At 54.3% G+C, this 14,269-nt stretch overlaps 1 protein-coding gene across 7 annotated transcripts in view; it reads right to left on the bottom strand.

Moving 5' to 3' along the window:
- Nucleotides 1-14,269, bottom strand: part of TBC1D9B (TBC1 domain family member 9B) — a 44,340-nt gene that overhangs the window by 2,388 nt on the left and 27,683 nt on the right. For 3 of the 7 annotated variants that reach the window (XM_032626352.1, XM_032626353.1, XM_032626350.1), the window contains exons 8-20: nucleotides 13,961-14,122; nucleotides 13,496-13,646; nucleotides 12,798-13,012; nucleotides 10,924-11,041; nucleotides 9,262-9,547; nucleotides 7,397-7,526; nucleotides 7,168-7,266; nucleotides 6,324-6,392; nucleotides 5,077-5,317; nucleotides 4,597-4,662; nucleotides 2,850-2,921; nucleotides 713-772; nucleotides 15-121 (exon numbers count right to left, since the gene is read on the bottom strand). In XM_032626352.1, the coding sequence (XP_032482243.1) occupies nucleotides 15-121; nucleotides 713-772; nucleotides 2,850-2,921; nucleotides 4,597-4,662; nucleotides 5,077-5,317; nucleotides 6,324-6,392; nucleotides 7,168-7,266; nucleotides 7,397-7,526; nucleotides 9,262-9,547; nucleotides 10,924-11,041; nucleotides 12,798-13,012; nucleotides 13,496-13,646; nucleotides 13,961-14,122 (1,776 nt within the window). Of the gene's footprint in view, nucleotides 1-14; nucleotides 122-712; nucleotides 773-2,535; nucleotides 2,587-2,849; nucleotides 2,922-4,596; nucleotides 4,663-5,076; nucleotides 5,318-6,323; nucleotides 6,393-7,167; nucleotides 7,267-7,396; nucleotides 7,527-9,261; nucleotides 9,548-10,923; nucleotides 11,042-12,797; nucleotides 13,013-13,495; nucleotides 13,647-13,960; nucleotides 14,123-14,269 lie in introns of all 7 variants that reach the window. The other 4 variants (XM_032626351.1, XM_032626349.1, XM_032626356.1 and 1 more) reach the window with 3 other exon arrangements.

Genomic DNA, 14,269 nt, shown 5'->3' on the forward strand with positions numbered 1-14,269 from the left:
CTGATTGGGCCTACCTGGTTCATCTTGGGAAGATCCTTAATCGTCTCCTTCTGAACCTCTTTCTCCTTGGCCCACATTCGAAGGTAGTGCCGATAGTCAGGAGGGCTGGTTCCCTTCTCCTCTGCGAGTTGGGAGAAAAAAATTAATCTCCATCTGTCAAATGAGAGAAAGAGGGCTGGGGGCTGGTAGCAGGGGGTAAGTGGGTTTAAGTATTGTCTGGCATGGAGTTACCTGGGCCCTATTACAAAACACCCCAGCATTTGGGGAGGTGGTGATGGAAAAAACACCCTAGAATACTCATGGGTCTCCCAAGTTATGCTGAAGTAGGTCTGAGCTAAGCTGATGAGGATGGCCCCAATCTGTCTTCCCCAAGATGGTGACAGAACCATGTGGAGGCTGGAGAGAGGGTGGCATGAGAAGGAGAGGCCAGCTGGGCACCTAGAGGAGTCCTGGCAGGAAGCAGGCACCCCCAGAGGGAGGCGGTGATGGCTGGGGGTGTTCACAGCTACAGGAGATTCAGGCCTGGGGGCCTGGGACTGATGACAGCTGGACAGCTGATGGGCTGGGCATTCACCTCAAGGAGAGCTGTGGTGTCAGGCATGCATCTGCCATCTCCCCAGGGTACGGGGCTCTTCTGCAGTGACAGGGCAACCAGACCCCACCCACCCCGAGACCTCTACCAGCATCAGCAGATGTTGGCCTAAATATACACCTCTTCTTTTTTCTTGGACGTCATTTCCAGCTCCCTCTTGCTCTTCCTGCTGTAGTGCTTCTGGACAATGGGATGAATAAAAAGAACAAGAACATTCTTCTGTTATGACTCCAAACCACTAAGGTCCTTGAGTGGTCGGTCTAGTCTGTGCTCTCCTGCGGAAGCGGACCTGGCCCTGGGCCCTGGATGCTGCTTCTTCTCTGCCTTCTCTGAGAAAGGCTGTCTCACTCCACCTGAACCACAGAGCCACTGAACCCTCACATCCTCTTTTCAAAAGAATACAAGTCATACCATACAGTTCTTAAGTGAACGATGGCGCACGTTATGGGCAAGATGTCTGAGACCAATGATTTCTATAGTTTCTGCTGATAAAGGTCAAACTCAGGGGAGTCCTAATTACCAATTCAACCTGCAACTGCCACACTAGCTGATGAGGAATTTTATGTACGTGAATCCTGCACTCAGCACTGTATTTCTTAAAGTGACATATTTGCTGGAGTCTGCATACACCGTGCTCCTTATGGTGACCATAAACTTGGGGCAAGCAGGCTGCCCAGCTTTTGCAGACCTGTTCCCTGAGAGAATGTGGCCGGTGGGGGGACCTCAGGTGAAAAGGCAGTGTCCCAGCTCTGAATGGCCCTTGGCAGCTATGTGGTGGCAGGGAAGGGCGCAGCGCTCCAGGCTCAGGCTTCTCACCAGGGAACGGACTGCTGCCTGGAGGCTATGTGAGGTCTGAGGACAGGGATCTGTACCCCGAGTCCCTGGCGTCTCCTGGAAGTGCCTGGGACAAGCCTAAAGCATCCTTGATAAAACAGAAGATACATCTGTTTCTTTAGTTTGTATACTTGAAATCAAGGTCCTCAAGCTTCATAGTCAAGTTAAGTAAGACTTTGGCACTGTCAACAGGATTGCTTTGGGTGTCTTGATATCTTTTTTTTTTTTTGCAGTACGTGGGCCTCTCACTGCTGTGGCCTCTCCCGTTGCGGAGCACAGGCTCCGGACGCGCAGGCCCAGCAGCCATGGCCCATGGGCTCAGCCGCTTCACGGCACGTGGGATCCTCCCGGACCGGGGCACGAACCTGTGTCCCCTGCATCAGCAGGCGGACTCCCAACCACTGCGCCACCAGGGAAGCCCGATAATACCTTGACAGTACCTTTTACTTTCACTTTTGAGTGTGTATTATCCTTGGTGTGTTATTACCTATCCCCCATGAGAAATTATAGGGTGGTGTTTTGGTTGGTTTTCTAGGTGTATTACATACCACCAGCTTGATTGTCAAATCCCAGGCCCAGAATGCCCCATCACCCTGTACCCAGTACTCCCAACAGGTTTTAAGTGTAGCACAGGGATGACTTCTAATAGGCACTCAACATACGTATTTTTCCCCAACAAAAAAGTTGTGTGGAACATGAAAATGTTTCCAAAGAAAGCATCTACCACTCTCCTCCACCTCTGCTCATCTGTGCTTTGTCTGTTTCACAATGACAGCTTTGCAATGATAGCATTTTGTGTTTTTCCTATGACCATGATGACAGAATACTTTCTGCACGTGCCTGGGGAGGTGACACCCTAGTGCCTGTGCAACACCCACTATACTGTGTGTCCTCATTTACTGCCCACACGCAAGCACAGCAGCTGCCTCTCTCCACCCCAGTCCACAGCTGGCTCTGGGTCCTCCTCGGAACTTAGCCACGCAGGAGGCGTCTCTGGAACTAAATGCTTCCAGGCCTCCTGACCATGCAGGGGAGCGTTCAGGAGATAAAACCCAAGGCCCTGGGGAAGCCAAGTGCAAAGGGGGCGCCCCTGCCCCCCAGGCACTGACCTTGAGCCTCCCAGGGCAGGAAAAGATCCAGGTCGGAGGCCAGAGGAGATGCTGGAAGGGACAGCAGAGGAGGAGCAGAGGCAGAGGGAGGGAGAAGCCCGGGTTCGGGATGGCAGAGACAAGAGAAACAGGAGTGAGAACACCACAAGGGGGCCTGGCCCTAGAGAGAGAGGCAGCTTCCCCTGGCTCTCACTCTGCACCTCCCCACGCAGCACACTCCCCGAGCCCATGGAGGGCCGTAGGCCACCTGCATGCGCCCCACAGCAGTGTTGCTTGGCACAGGGTCCGAGGCCAGTGGTATACAGAGCGCTCACCTTCTGAGGAGCTGTTCTCAGTGAAATAATGGGTCGCTTCCAGGGCTGACTCAGCCTCCTCTGGGCTCAGGGCTGTGCTCGGAGCAAAAGAAGAGTGAGGGCAGGAGGGAACAACATGATTCTCACCAAACGAAACCTCCCTGAGTCCTGGACAAGGGCCCTCGCTGCACCTGCCACTGTGTGCTCCACAGTTCCCAGCCCCACCAATATGGTGGATGGTCATAGTGGTAACAGCTGACGACTGATTCTGGTTGACTCGTGCATTGTGTTTGAAAATGTAATATATACATATCCCAGATAAAAATCCAGTCAGTGCAGCTGGGAGATGGTTGAGCGGCCATCCTTTCTCCTACACCACGATGATGCAGCCCAGAGGATTCTTTTGGGATGTTTTATGCTCCTGCAGGTACATATGCAGGGACAGGCCAGGCACAAGTGACTTGTTCTCACTTTATACACTTGGGCATTGTTCCACACCAGCACATACTGGCCTGCCTCATTTTGCGATAAAGTAGTCTCTGGGGTGTCGGATCCACTTGGTTCTGTGCAGGGGGCTTATTCCCCATTGTACAGAGGGGGAGGAAGTGAGTGAGTTTTAACAGTGTGTGGCACGAGGGGAGGTGGCAGGTGTGGGTCGCCACTAGAGCCCTAGATGAAGCAAGGCGGGCAGAGGCGGCTTGGAAGTGGCAGCGCTGGCCACATGTGCCCTCATGGACAGGCTCTCGGCACAGTGGGGTCTGCCCAGCCCAGGCCTCTCTCTCAGCAGAATGAGAGGTGGCCTATACCAGTCTTTCCATGGAAGTGTTCCTTGTTGCGTTACAGGGAACAACCAGCCAAAGGTGAGAATATCTGTGTCAGGAGCAGTTGTTTCTCCAACTCTGGATGCAGAGAACAACCCTGGGGGAAGCTTTAAAACTACAGTCTGGACCCCGCCCCAGGCCAATCAAGTGAGAGCCTCTGGGATGAAAAATCACTCAGGCTAACTCTGAGGCAGCTGCTGACTCCTAGGGGCAGGTCATGAACAACAGCAGGAACCCAGGACAGCTCCACCCCAGAGCAGAACCCCTGGGGCCAAATTTTCACCAGCCCATCTCAATTCCCTCCTGTGAAAATGGGGAAGCCCTCCCCCACTGCACTTGGACAACTCTGAGTGGCCACCCCTGCTGAGCCAGGTGAGCTAGGCTCATGAAGCAGCAAGAGCCCCTGCTTTGGGACCAGCTACTGCGGACAATCCACTGTCAGTGTCCCAGCAGGCCCGGCACTGCTAGAGAAACCAGAGGAGAGCAGCCATACAACAGGGCTCCCTGGCCTTGGCACCCCCAGGCCACTCCTCTGGTGAGAAACAGGAACCCTTGAGAGACTTAAGGATAAGCTAATGAACACAAGAGATTCAAACCTGAATATCCACTCCTGTGAGTCCCCCTCACGAGGGGGTGTTCTAGTTGAGTGGCATAGTGCTCCATCTGGGCCTTTGCCTGTGGGCAGACTCCTCCCTGAGACTCCCGCACATTCCCTCCCAGGTCACTCAGGTCATGGCCCTGCTCTCAGACCAAGATTGGGCTGGGCCTCAGCCCCCATGCTCTGGCTCCTCCACTCTCTCTGTCAGGACGGGCGAGCCTCCACTATGTTGGGACCCTAGCTGCCGCAAGGCCCAGAACTCCACAGAAGCCTGTGCCATGGAATGCTGCACCTCCAGCTCTGGACACATGAGAAGCCCCTGCTGGGGAGTGGGACGGAAGGCTCTCACCTGGAGGCAAGTGCAGCTTGTAGAGCACCTTGAGCTTCTCTGTCAGGTCCCCATGGTACATCCTACCTGTGGAGGAAGGCCAGCAAGGAGGCACGCTGGCAAAAGGGCACAAGAGTCCCACGGCCAGTCCATATTCGAATACCTCCCCTTCCAATGGGTTCTGGTGGGACCCTCCTCACCACCTGACTCCCTCCTGGAGAGGACCCTGGGGGTGAGCACCAGGCCTCTGGCTTGCCCCTTCTCTGGGACCTGCAGACCCGGCCTCCAGCAGTGGACTGAGGGAGGGGAGGGGAGGGAGGGCTCCCATTGGACCTCCATGTATCTCCAGTGGGAAAACTGCACTTCTTTTATCGAGGGTCAAGGGCTCCAGGCTGCCCTCAGCTCGCTGCAGTGGGAAGACTGGCCAGGGCTGGCATCTGGAGGCTTCCTCAGAAAGGGCGTGGGCACAGAAAGGCCCCTGCAGGCCCCGGAGCCACTCACTTATCCCTGTCACGAACTCCTTGAAGTTGATCAGCGAGTCCTTATTTTCATCCAGGAGCCGAAACATGCGCCCCGCCAGCACGGATGTGTGGGAGCCACAGGCCCAGGGTGTTAGGCTGGCAAAGAGTTCCTGGAACTGGTTCGTGTCGATGCGGTACTGCTCCAGGTAGGGCAGGCTGGGGTCCCGACGCACAGCTGCAGGGCGGCTGCTCCCCCAGTACTGACTCGCCAGCTGCTTGGCCTGCAGGGGGCATAGCCTGGTGTGATGGCCTGGCCTCCTGGCCCCTGGGCGCTTAGGATTACCAGGCTGGTTGGTGTGTTCACCCTCCTCCTCCATCCAAGTCTGCAGAGCCCTGGATAGTGAGCACTGAGCTACACAGAGCATCTCGCAGAACCTCCTGCGTTGGTACCATCAGTCCCTAGTTTATAGCCGTGTGAGTCAAGACAGGGCCCTAGGACTGCTAGCCACGGCGGCCACAGCGAGTGAGAGGTGGCACTGGCTGGACTGCTCTGACCTTAAGGCCATAGCAGGGTGGTTATCTTGGGGGCTGAACCAGAGGCAGCTGGAGGGGCAGATGGGACCCGACAATGAGATCAGAAAGGCATTGTAGACATGGCTGTTTCTGCTTGCTCTTCACACCCTTTCCCCTTCTTCTGTTAACAGCACCTGAACTTTTCCTGGAGAGCCCCTCTTGTCCCACCCTCAGGCCATGGGGTGGGCACGTGGCCCAGTTTTGGGTCAGCAGCAAACACCCTCCTGTAGCCACAGCACCTAACTTGAGTCATTCCAACAATTAACCCTAGGCTTTTTGCTAAAACCACTTGGAAAGAAAAATTTTCTTTTCACTGGGGTTACTGAGTGGACAGGATGACCTTGGAGATGCTGACAACAGTCCTGCCACTCTGTAGGAAGAGCAGTCCAAGTGATATCTGAGGTAGGGGAGCTTGACAGGATGTTGGAACACCTAGATTCAGTCATGCCTGAAGCTGTACATTCCTAGACTTTTCAGTTTCATGAGCCAATGCATTCCCTTTTATATAAGCTGACTTGAGTGGATTTTCTTCCACTTAAAAGAGTGTTCTGCCTAAACTCCAAGAAGGATTAAATTCTACCATGTGAACTTTGTAGTAACTGCATCTGAGGATGCTTTTAAACCTATTTCTCTCCTGGCAGGAGGCTGCTACCCTGAGGATGAATTTAGGGGACTAGGATGGGATAGTGGTCCTCCCTTGCTCTTGGCTGTCACCTTAAACACCATGTAAAGGTCCTCCAGCTCTTCAATTGAGAAACCAATGTCCCCAGGTATAGCTCGGACCTAGAAGGAAAGAGAAACAGGATGTATTAATGAATTCTCAAGTTCCTGCTCTTTGAGAGAATCCCCATGTGGATGAGGGCGAAGACACGAACTGCCCTCTTGGTGTTGCCAGCTGGCCGAGCACATGAGGGTAGTCCATTCAGGAAAGACAGTGTGGTCTACACTCCTACCCCTCATCACCCATCCTGTCACTCAATTCACACTCCCTGAGCTCCTTCCTGGTGGGCACTGGGGGTGCCTTTCTGTTCTGAACACCCAGTCAGGGACACAGGGTGAGGGGCGGTGATCAAGACACTGCTATCTGGATCCCTCGAAAGGCCCCGGCACTGGCACTTTGGAAGGTGACCTAGAACTTCGCAGTTACTTCTCCCTCCAGAGACAGGAGGACAAAGGCTTGCAGCAGAGGTCAGCGGGCTGAGTAGATGGAGGGCTGGGTGGCTGAGTGTCGCTACCCAGGGGCAGGGGTTAAAGCCAGGCCTGAGGGCTCAGTCCAGAGTGGGATCATGCTTAGCCTTTAGGCACTGAGGCATCAGAGAAGCTTCCCTGTGACCAATCCACAAGCAGAAAATTGTGACCCAGCCCTCTCCCCACTTCCCTAAATTTGCCCCTTCACTCCTGAATTCCAGTCCCACACAAGACAGTGCTAGGGGACTCTGCACCCTGCTCCTCAGGGAAGTCTGGAGATGGCTCGGCAGGAGCAGCCCACTTGGTCACCATCCCCACCCTAGCTCCCAGCCTGCACCCTGGGGCCATGGGAGCCCGGGCCCATCCGTACCACACTCCTCTTGGCCGTATCCTCCAAGGACTGGATCACTTTCAGCCTCTGTTTAAACCGCATCTGTTCAATGTCCTCGGCCCTCAGGCTGCTGAATTTCTACCAGTCAGAGGTGATTCAGTGAGATAAGGTGGAACCACAGAGCAGAGGACAGCCACCCACCATGGCCAACTGCACCCACACGGCCCAAGGGAGTGGTCTGGGCAAGAAGCCCCCAGTGAGTGCTGACCTCATATGACACTTTCAGGAGGTTGAAGATGTCCACCTCTTCAGGAGGGTCATCTCCACTCGTCAGCAGGGCATGGAGGTGTGGGATAGGAGGAGAGACACTCTGCTTATTGACCACATTATCCAGGTATCTGTAAGGATTAAAGGACAGAAATCTAGATCACCCACAGGTGACAGGGGTGTCTTACCCATGGCTAAGTGATGTGGAGAGACCTAATTTGCCCAGACTCCCAATCAATGAGTGAGTGTGCTGAGGGTCGGGCATCCTCCAGGAGAGAGAAAGATGAGCCACTGCAGGGAGGAGGGGGAGAGGCAAATCAGGGATGGGTACCCTGGCAAATCAGGGATGCCCCCTGGAGGCAGTTGAGAGGCTTGAGCACTAACTCTGAGAAAGCTAGGCTGTCCACTGGGGTCTCACGGCAGGGGGGACCTTTACAAGTCCAGACCCTACCAAACCAGGAGAGAGGTTTGTCCCAGCTGGAGGGATGACATGCTTCCTCCATCTGGCGGGTCACTGGGCCAGATGTGAGGACTCCCTGCCTGGCCAGGAAGAATCAGGGACCAAAGGAGTGTCCCAGGAGGAAGGCGAGGGAGGAGCCCTGCTGTGGGGGTGTCCGAGGAACACAGCCTCGGGACAGGGCCTGACTTTGGCTGGACTAGCCCAGCCAGGACCTCACACTCTCCCAGGCTCTCTGGCTCGGCCTGACACTCAGGTGGGACACACCCACTGGCTCTGGCACCGTTCCTGGTCAGGCCCTGCTGCTGAGGAGGGGACCCATCTGTCTGGTGTGGGAAATGGGCATGAAAACCACTTGCCGACTCTGGCCATGGGCTGAGTATCTTGTCATCACTGAGGACAAAGAGCTAGCATGGTCCATAGCAGAGAAGCAACAACTCTGCCAGCCTGGGACCCTTACAGGTTCCCAGTCAGCACTGGGCTGGCTCGGCAGGCAGGTGGCAGCGTCCTTGGCTGTCCCGGGTGGCCAGGAGCATTCCAGGCTGGGCAAGTACATGCACGTGGGCTGGCAAGGCTGTATATATAGAGCTCAGGGCCTGGGCCACAGTGAGGACCCCCTAGGAAGGCACCTGGTTATAAAGGTCTTGAAGGCCAGGCTGGGGGACTTAGATCCTTTGTCCAGAAAACCACCAGTGGCACAGGGAGTCCCCATATCCCAAGGGAGGAACAGGGTCAGATTCTGATCAGGAAGAGCCCTGTGGGATGCTGGTAGATGAGACTGGAACAAGGAAAACTGTGACGATACAGACACAGGGCCCTTGGCAGGGGTGTCATGGGTCTGCCCTGAGGCTGTAGGGGTTGAGGGGAGGGGCTGGACCCCAGAGAGAGTCCATGAGGATGGGATGCGTGGACTGACGGAGGACAAGGCAGCCAGGATGACCCTGGGCCTTAGGTGTGCCTGGTGGATATCAGCTCATTCAGCAGCTACAGTAGGCCCAACATGGGCCCTTGTCTAGGTGACGGGGCGACAGTGATGCTACTGAGCTGGGAAAGGCACGACCAGGAGTGCTTTGTGGGAATAACAGACACCCAACCTTCGCTAGAGGAGGGAGGCCCTGCTGTTCCAGCTGCCTCCTGCCCACCAAGCCGTCCAGTCCAGTGTGCTCTGGCCCACTACCTGTTTTACCTTCTCCCAGCACTTATTACTACTCCAGTACTGTTCTGTCTCCTTCCAGAAAGGAGGCTCTCTCCGCCCCCCTGGAGTATCCCCAGGTCTAGCCCTGTCTGGGCACTTGGTAGGTACAGTCCCAGGATGCTGACCAAGAAGCACATAGGGCTGGGGAGGGGTGGGGTGCTGCAGTCAGTGCTGGCCAGCTCCCCAGCAGGAGGAGGGAGGCCAGCTCAGTCACCTGCCCAGGACGGTCATGGCCTCGCCCTCGTCGCTGCAGCCCAGTAGCTGCTCCATGTTGGCATCCAGGATGGCCAAGGCCACCTGCAGAATCACCTTGATGCCCTCGTAGAAGAAGCAGTCAACAATGACCGCAGCGCTTTCAAAGGGCATGACGCTGAGAAAGAGGGTCAGGAACCAGGAGAGCGAGATGCTGGGAATCACCCCCAGGTCCTGCATCTTCTCGGAGAGCTGGGGCAGGAAGTCTCTTGTGAGCTCTTCGAAAATGCCTTGGTCCACCAGGGCCCCTAGGGAGAGAACGAAGGAGTCTGAATGGTGAGCTCACACCCCTGACTCAGGCAGGCCCTCATGTGGGACCCCAGGGTCTGAGTTGCAAGAAGCTCACCTGGTCCCCAGCCAGCTCTGCTTACAACTGAGGGCTGGAGGGGGGCAGGTGGGGTGGAGAAAACAAGAATGGAAAAAATTATGTAAGTTTCCTTTCCACTACTTCCAAATCGCTGTGTGAAAAGAACAATTTCTTCCAGTATACTTGGATTTTATTTTTGGGAAACACTAATTTCTCTCTAGGGCATCAAAAGTAAACAGTGAGCGGGCTTCCCTGGTGGCGCAGTGATTGAGAGTCCGCCTGCCGATGCAGGGGACACGGGTTCATGCCCCGGTCCGGGAAGATCCCACATGCTGCGGAGCGGCTGGGCCCGTGAGCCATGGCCGCTGAGCCTGCGCGTCCGGAGCCTGTGCTCCGCAACGGGAGAGGCCACAGCAGTGAGAGGCCCGCGTACCGCAAAAAAAAAAAAAAAAAGTAAACAGTGAGCAGCTGCATAGCACAGGGAGATCAGCTCGGTGCTTTGTGACCACCTAGAGGGTTGGGATAGGGAGGGTGGGAGGGAGGGAGACGCAAGAGGGAAGAGATATGGGGATACATGTATATGTATAACCGATTCACTTTGTTATAAAGCAGAAACTAACACACAATTGTAAACCAATTATACTCCAATAAAGATGTTAAAAATAAATAAATAAAATAATAAGAAAAATTAAAAAATGAAAAACAAACAAAAAAACCAAACCAAACCAAAAAAAGAAGTAAACAGTGATCTCAGTAGCTTGTGTGTGTCCTGACCTGAAGCTTGTGAACAGATGCAATTCTAAAGGACCCCAAGAGTGGAAAACCCCAAAAGCAAACAGTAAGGGAGGGACATTTTAGAATACCAAACTTAATTATATATGTAATTAAATATATTCACAAGTGCACTTCCATTTAATAACACAGATTCTACTGGCTGTGAGTTCCTAACAGTTGACATGGGGGTATACTATATGCTCTAGCTGTGATACTGGAAATTTTCCACAATAAAAATGTTTAAGAAGAGTTAGATGGATGTGAATTTAGGCCCCAAGCTAACTTCTTCTCTCACTGCCAGCAACTCCTAGGGAATCGCATAAAGTCTGGGAGAGACGGTTGGGGTCTGTGTTTGGCTCTCTACTTTTCAGCTGTGTGAAGATTTAGCAGCTTCCTAATCTATGGAGCGGAACCTGTGACTGTCTGCAGCCTGGGGCAAGGCTGCGAGGCCTCCAAGAGCTCACCTGTGGGATGTGCTGAATGTAGACCTGGCCCAGGGAGGCCTGCCACCCCCACAGGGAGCTGCCAGTCTCAGGCACTCACCAACCACCCTGGTGTTGTAGTAGTCGGGCAGCATGCGTTCACAGAGGGCCACCAGCAGCCAGAATGCCTCCTCCTCGCTGCCATAGAGCAGGAGCACTGAGGTGACGATGTTCATGGCCTATGGGCACAGAGACAGGTAGGGGGTGTCATGGAGCTGTCCCCCCCCACCCCCACCAAGTGGCCTATGCATCCTCCTCTACCAGCAGGCCTGGCAACAACAAACTCTTCCAACCAACTCTGGGCAATTTGCCAAAAGACAATTTGCAGGAAATCAATTTGACCAAAACGGTCAACCAAGTTCCTCAAATTGGGCCTGCAGGCATTTGGACACCCGAGAAGGTGAGGCCTTCTTCGGGGTGGTGTCTGGTGTCACAGGTGCGGCACGGGGCCAGAAGGATGTGTGAGTGAGCTGCATGCAATGGCCACGTGGCTGCAGGGAGGCCATGGCAAAGTAGTGGCCATGCACAGCCTGAGCTGATACTAAGGCTTGTAAGAAAAAGCATCAATGGTGGCAAATTATCTTAAAAATGATTTAGAGCCAGCACACTGGTTTTCCATGCACTGGCAATATGTCCTGCAGAACACTGGTCCTACAGAAAAGTGATTTCTCTGAAATCCAGAGGCAGTCATAGGGAAACAGCAAGCCATCTGACCTGGCCATGAAAATGCCCACTAGATTTAAAATCAAATGCCCCTGGAAATGCAAATCAAAACTGCAGTGAGGGGCTTTCCTGGTGGCACAGTGGTTGAGATTCCGCCTGCCGATGCAGGGGACACGGGTTCGTGCCCCGGTCCGGGAAGATCCCACATGCCGCGGAGCGGCTGGGCCCGTAAGCCATGGCCGCTGAGCCTGCGCGTCTGGAGCCTGTGCTCCGCAACGGGAGAGGCCACAACAGTGAGAGGCCCGCGTACCGCAAAAAAAAAAAACAAAAAAAACCCAACTGCAGTGAGATGCCACCTCATACCTTTAGGATGGCTACTATCAAAAAAAACAGAAAATAACCAGTGTTGGTGAAGGTGGCGAGAAACTATAGCCTTTGTGTATTGTGGGTAGGAATGAAGAATGGTGCAGCTCGTGTGGAAAATGCTATGACAACTCTCATAATTCAAAAAATTAAATATATGATCCAGCAATTCCACTTCTGGGTATAATGCCCAAAAGAACTGGGTTTGGATATTGTACACCTATGCTCATAGCAGCACTATTCACAACAGCCAAAATGTGGAAGCCACCCAAGTGGCCATGGATGATGAATGGATAAACAAAACACGGTGTATACATACAATGGAATATTCTTCAGCCTTAAAAAGGAAGGAAATTTTGACACATGCTACAACATAGATGAAACTTGAGAACATTATGCAAATGAAATAAGCTAGTCACAAAAAGACAATACTGTATGATGCTTATATGAGGTACTTAGTCAAAATCATAGAGACAGAAAAGATAATGGTGGTTGCCAGGGGTAAGCAGGGGAGTTGTTTAATGGGTACAGTTTCCATTTTGCAAGATGAAAAAGAGCTCTGGAGATGGACAGTGGTGATGGTTGTACAATGATATACCTAATGCCACCGAACTGTAAACTTAAAATGATTAAGATGGTAAGTTTTATGTTATGTGTATTTTACCACACACACAAAATAATCAAACGCCTCAGGACCCAGACCAGAAGCACATACATGGCAAGGGGATAAGGTGAGCGATGAACACTGCTTCTAATTTCATCTTTTTCTGTGATTAGGATCTTCCTGGGGGAGGACAGGGCACAGTCACAGGTGTGTGGGCCCATCACTTAGGCCCAGAGCCATGCGGAGGTGCTCCTGTGAGCTTCTGGTGGGAGATGCTGTCTCTGGACCCTGCTAAGCCCCTGTACCTGGCAGTAGCCAATGGTGGGGTTTCGGAAAGCGTAGGCAGTCAGCACCCGGCGGAGTGCAGCGATCCCAAGCTCATTCTGGAAGGCAGGGTGCTCAGGCATGGAGCGGTGGAGGTCTCGCTCGATCTCCTCTGTGGCCAGGCTGTACTTCCCTGTGGACTTCTCCACCAGCTCAGCATAGTAGCCAGGGTGAGTCACCATCTCATTCCAGGCCCCTGTGGAGACACAGCTGGTAGCTGTCTCCCTCCTCCTCCCCTCCCGGGACTTCGAGGGCAACAGGGCAGGGTGGAGACGTCAATGCACTGCAGAAGAGTAGTGGCACTTTGGGGCCAACTAAGAGGTGCCAGGCAGAGTTTCCCTCATGATTGCTTCTGAGAGGAGTCACCCCACCCAAGTTCAAATGGCTGACTTGCCCTCCTGAAACCATCCAAGTGGCCAAGGGTGTGAATGTTGTCAGAGCATGACCCAAGGAAAGAAGGCCTCAGGAGGCCTGTTTGCCTTCCACTGCGGGTGGGAAGGCACCGCCTCACTGGTTTCTGCTCCCCGGAACGCCCCTCCTGGCACACATGAGCTTCATTACAGCTGAGAGACCTGTTCTCGCCCTCTAAAGGCTGGTGGTTCCTGCCTGGCCGACTCAGGAGGCCAACTGGGGGTCATGGAGGCTGAGGCTGTGGGGCCATGAGGCCAGGGCAGCTTACCAGAGAAGAGGAGCCACAGCTCCCCCCGGAGGCTCTCGGGGATGCCCTTCAGCACCAGCTCCCGCGTCATGGCGGTGCGGTACATGCACATACCGCGCCCATACTCAAAAAAGTGGATGTGCCACGACTCCTCTTTCATCTTCTCCTTGGCCTGGGGGAACAGCAGACAGGGGCCTGTGGATGCGACCTGAGTGCTGAGGCAGGTGTCAGGCCCTCCACCTCTCCTCCAAGGGCTTGTGGCGAAAATGCCACGAGCCCAGGCTGGGCTGTGCACGGCATCACCCTCGGGCGTCAGGGACACGGGACCCCCTGCAGAGGCCTGAAGCCCATGACCAGCACTTCTGAACAGGTCACTCAGGGTGTCCCTGGGCACTGCACATCGTCACCCAAGGGCCGCAGGCTGGCCCTGCCCTTCCCCCTATCTATCTGGCCTGCATGGTGGTGGAGCCCCGAGTCTGGGCTTACCCCCTTGGCTCCCAGGTCCTCCATGGACGTGTTTCTCTGGAAGAGTTTGAGCAGGCCCTGGGAAGCGGTTGGAGCCTCCTGTGCATGGGACCCCTGGAGGCCACCGAGGGGTGAGGTCGGGCTGGCAGGCTGTTCTGACACCTCCTGAAGAGCTGGGGAAGACTGGGAAATACAACATGGGAAGGAAAGCACTGAGCGAGTGAACTGCCCCACTGCCTGCGGGTGGCCGTGCGGGAAAGAGCAGGAGGCCATGCTGTGGCTCAGCCCTACATCCTCTCTGGCCAGACACACAACTGTGTTGTCCTCCTT

Source organism: Phocoena sinus, chromosome 3 (genome assembly GCF_008692025.1).
Source record: "Phocoena sinus isolate mPhoSin1 chromosome 3, mPhoSin1.pri, whole genome shotgun sequence".
Taxonomy (NCBI): domain Eukaryota; kingdom Metazoa; phylum Chordata; class Mammalia; order Artiodactyla; family Phocoenidae; genus Phocoena; species Phocoena sinus.